General features: G+C 40.6%; 1 protein-coding gene across 1 annotated transcript; it reads right to left on the bottom strand.

The window, feature by feature from the left end:
* Positions 1-922: 922 nt before the first annotated feature.
* Positions 923-2,715, bottom strand: LOC104045374 (probable G-protein coupled receptor 141). The gene has a single exon (XM_009505337.2). It carries the CDS (start codon positions 2,692-2,694, stop codon positions 1,831-1,833), a length of 864 nt encoding a protein of 287 aa, XP_009503632.1. The 5' UTR covers positions 2,695-2,715; the 3' UTR covers positions 923-1,830.
* Between the last annotated feature and the right edge of the window lie 1,133 nt (positions 2,716-3,848).

Genomic DNA, 3,848 nt, shown 5'->3' with positions numbered 1-3,848 from the left:
CTAGGTAAGTCATCTTGAAAACACTGGTCAGTGAGAATAGGCAGTGACACATGAGACCTATTCAAGTAACACATTTTTTATTTAGCCACAGGAGTCCAGTAACTAGAAGAGAAAAGCAAGGTACTCAATGGTCCACGTGGAGCTTTGCCAGTTTTCCTAAAGATTTTGGTTGATCCAGCTTACCCCAACTCTTTCTGGTGGCAGAGGTGCAAATGGCTTCTCTGCAGGCCCTGCCTTTTGTCTTGTTTTCCTCAAAACTCTCTTGAAGTACCAGAGCTTTATTTCAGTTTTTTTCACCTTGAGGAGCCCTGGCTCTCTAACAGCTACATATGCTGCATCCTGGCTGGAGAAGGATTTGAAAAGCTACTGGGTTTGGAGCTGTTCACCCATTTTAGACTCTGTCCCTTTGCATTTCATCTCCATTGTATTGTACTGTACCTCTAGCTGCCATCTTTGAAAACCATGGGTTGAGCAGACTGTACTGTATGAACATAGTTATACATAGTTATACATAGTGACTCCTGGGAGTCTGGGGTGGGAGGAATCTGGCCTCAAGCCGCGGGGTTGCAGCAAATGACAGCAGGGCCCTTGGCAGAAGGGTTAGAGACCTTCCGCACTGAACAGAACAGGCAGAATGCAATCATGAAAAAAAAAAAGTTTTACATAATGAAGATAAAACAGAGATTCCCAGAGCGGATGTGGTTCCCAAAGAATATAGTCTGTCTAATGAAGAAAATATATACTGCAGCACAAGTTTCTGTATACATACATGAGCATATGTTGAATGATTAAAAACAGTTCAGTTAGTTTATTCTAGTTTTGCTGTGTTACATGGGCAAATGGAAAAAAAATATGGCATCTGATAATAAATCAACAGGCGACTGAAAATGACCAGACATCAAAGGTTTTTTGAAGGCTAATAAAACATTTTCTTCTCCTAGAGAACAGCTGAACCTTCAGTAAAGGACCAGACCCCTCAATTTGAATTCCAGATCCAGTTATAGAACCATAGTAATTCGCATTTCTTTGGCTACAATGGACCTAAGGGATAACAGCCACAGATCCAGTCCTGATGGGAGAGTGATATAAGGCAGAAGTTTTGAAACCTGTGGCCTGTTCCACTCTCACTCACTCTAAATGTGTAATTACCACAACTCAGTGAGCTTCCTATGGTTTTGGAAAAAGCAAATAAAGGTGAGGTTGTGAGAAGGATAAGTGTTTTCATAGCATTTAATTTAACGTACGCTAGGTATAAGTGCAGAAAAGGATTCTGCTGAAATGTGCTACTACAATATTTCATTCATACCCTGTTTTGTGCCTTCAATACTTTTTATTTGAAGAGAGTTTATGTCCTTGCTATCTAAAACTCACTAGTACAAAACCCCGTAAAAGAATTTCTTCCTTCCCTCTCTTCCCTTCAGTATCACAATTACCAGAAGAAGTTGTTAGACCTTCAGAGTGGAAAACTTATTAGCCACAGTGGGTTGTTGTTACTGAGACACTTTGAAGAAAAAATAGGAAAGGATGGATACTTTTGCTGCAATTGTTAGCGAGGGACAGCTGAGGAAAATCTTAATGAAGCTTCAGGGCATGACTCAGGTCAAAGTCTAGAGTAAGACCCATGTGTTTGCCTTCAAGAGAGAAGACAAAAAACAGTAGCCTCTGAAAGATGGATCTCACTGGTCTGCAAAAGCCAAACAACACTACAGACCTATGCAGCCATGCTGAAAACTCAGCAGTCTCCCTAGCTCAGCAAAGTCCCAACACAGTTTTATGTCTGCCAAAGCCAGTACTGACACACTGCAGCTGCATTTCCTGGTACTTCACTGTTCAGTGGGTGATTCCTGCTATGAAGCACAACATATCCAAGCAGCACATTGCTGTTAAAGCTAAAAAAATTTCATTGTATGGGAGTAGTTTATGATCTTTATCCAGGTGGCAGTTTCGGATGTAATATACTCTGAATACATGGTGGGGCATAAAGCACACTAATGTTACCAAGATGAAGAAGAAGCTCTTTGCCTGAGCCCTGAATTCCACATGGGAGTTGATGTCAGGCCAGTATTTCACCGCCAGTCTATAGATCACAGACAACTGGATTATGGTGAGCACAGCACAAACTGCCACCAAAATCCCAACCAAGCAGTAGTTTGTGATCACCATGGGCACCTCCTGTATCTCCTTGTGGAACTGAAAGCATTCAGAGGAGTTGTACGTCTTAGAGGTGCCGTAGTATGAGAGAAAAACAGGTGTGATCACCAGTGCTCCCACCAGCCAGACAGCAGCCACCCAGGTAGTAGTGTAGCACTTCCTAAACTCGAGTCGGAAGAGGCGTATTATGATGATAGCCACGTAAAACGCGAAGGTGGCGTACATGTGGAGGTAGATGATGGCACTTACTAGCTTGCAGGTGAACCTCCCAAATTTCCATTCCCGTAAAATGTAATAGCTGAGGCGGAAGGGGATGCTGAGTAGCATAAAGGTGTGCAGCGCCAGGAGGCTGCTGATGATAATGGTCATCACAGATTGCGATCTCCTTTGAAACAACTGATGGGACATCATGATGACCCCGAGAGTGCCGCCAGCCAGGTCAATGATGTACAGGGCTATGAGAATGGCATGGAGCCTCTCTGAGGTGTCCAGCAGTGTCTCATTGGAGGAATGGTTCTGCTGGGTTACGCTGCTGTCAGGCATCCTCCTAAGCTCCTCTTTCTAAGGTTACTGAAAGTGAAAAATGGGAATTTTTAAAATAGTCATGTTTGTTGCTTCCTTCAGTATTAACTATGGAATATCACAGATTCATGAAGGGACATTTTACGGAATTGTGTTTGAAATGGTGTTATCCCATGTAGTATATAACTGTTGTCATAATCATATGACAACAATAACCCATGCCTCTCAGTGTTAAAACCATGTTTTATATAACTGCGAATGAGTTTTTAATGTACTAAACTGCAATCTAGGGTTTTTTTTCAATTTTTTTTTTTGCCTCTAGATTCAGCCATTTGAAATAGCTGAGACACTGTTTGTAAATCATACAAGTTTAATCTGCCCTCATGTTATAAAGCTAAAATTGAAGGTGGGAAATATAATGAAATGTGAAGAGGTTGTACCTATAATTTCTGGATACTTTATGAAGACACCTAGGCCATCTTTTTAGCATCTTGCTGGATGGGTGCAGGACACCCATAAGGCAGCAACAGTTTCTGTTTCTAGACACATAAAGCACATTGAAAATAAAGATCTGCAGATGAAAATTCAATTTCTTCTTGCTTCAGCTCCAAGTCATTTTGCTACAGAATGTCACCTGAGCTACTCTACTATAAGAAGTGAAGAAAAGCTAAAAATTAATTTAGGAACAATCTTCTGAACGATATAATCCTATTGGTGCTTGTTGAACATAGACACATACAGCTGTATTCTTATTAGACTTAAGGCAAAGTGTGGACTGTTCAGTTGTTTGGGCTTGCATACAGATTTCTAATAAGTATATGGGGATATATTGCATGCAGGGTATATGCATACTTTGTTAATGAAATTTGTCCTTACCTTACAACGGATTTCAAAAGAACAAAGAGCTGAAAAATGGTCTCGTAAAACAGCAGTGTCTTCTCTGATTCCTTTGAGGTTTGAAATCAGTAAACTTGTTTTAATTAACAGTTCTTAATTCTGTTGCACTCATCTGTAAAGTGATACACTGCAACTGCAAAACATTTTCAGAGAAACTTCTTATTTAAGAAGAATCAGGCAAAGCATCTTTAAAAGGCCATTGGAGTATTGTGTCCAAGATTGATATAAACTTTTCTGTCCAGTCCCTTTAACAATGTGTGATCTTAGAGCATTTAAAT

The sequence above is a fragment of the Phalacrocorax carbo genome, chromosome 2, assembly GCF_963921805.1.
Source record: "Phalacrocorax carbo chromosome 2, bPhaCar2.1, whole genome shotgun sequence".
In the NCBI taxonomy this organism is placed as follows: domain Eukaryota; kingdom Metazoa; phylum Chordata; class Aves; order Suliformes; family Phalacrocoracidae; genus Phalacrocorax; species Phalacrocorax carbo.
The sequence above is the reverse complement of the archived record's forward strand: the minus strand, read 5'-3'. Positions and strand labels throughout refer to the sequence as shown.

What these genes read in the sequence shown, in the direction of transcription:
- LOC104045374 (XM_009505337.2), bottom strand. Translation starts at nt 2,694, where the DNA reads ATGCCTGACAGCAGCGTAACCCAGCAGAACCATTCCTCCAATGAGACA.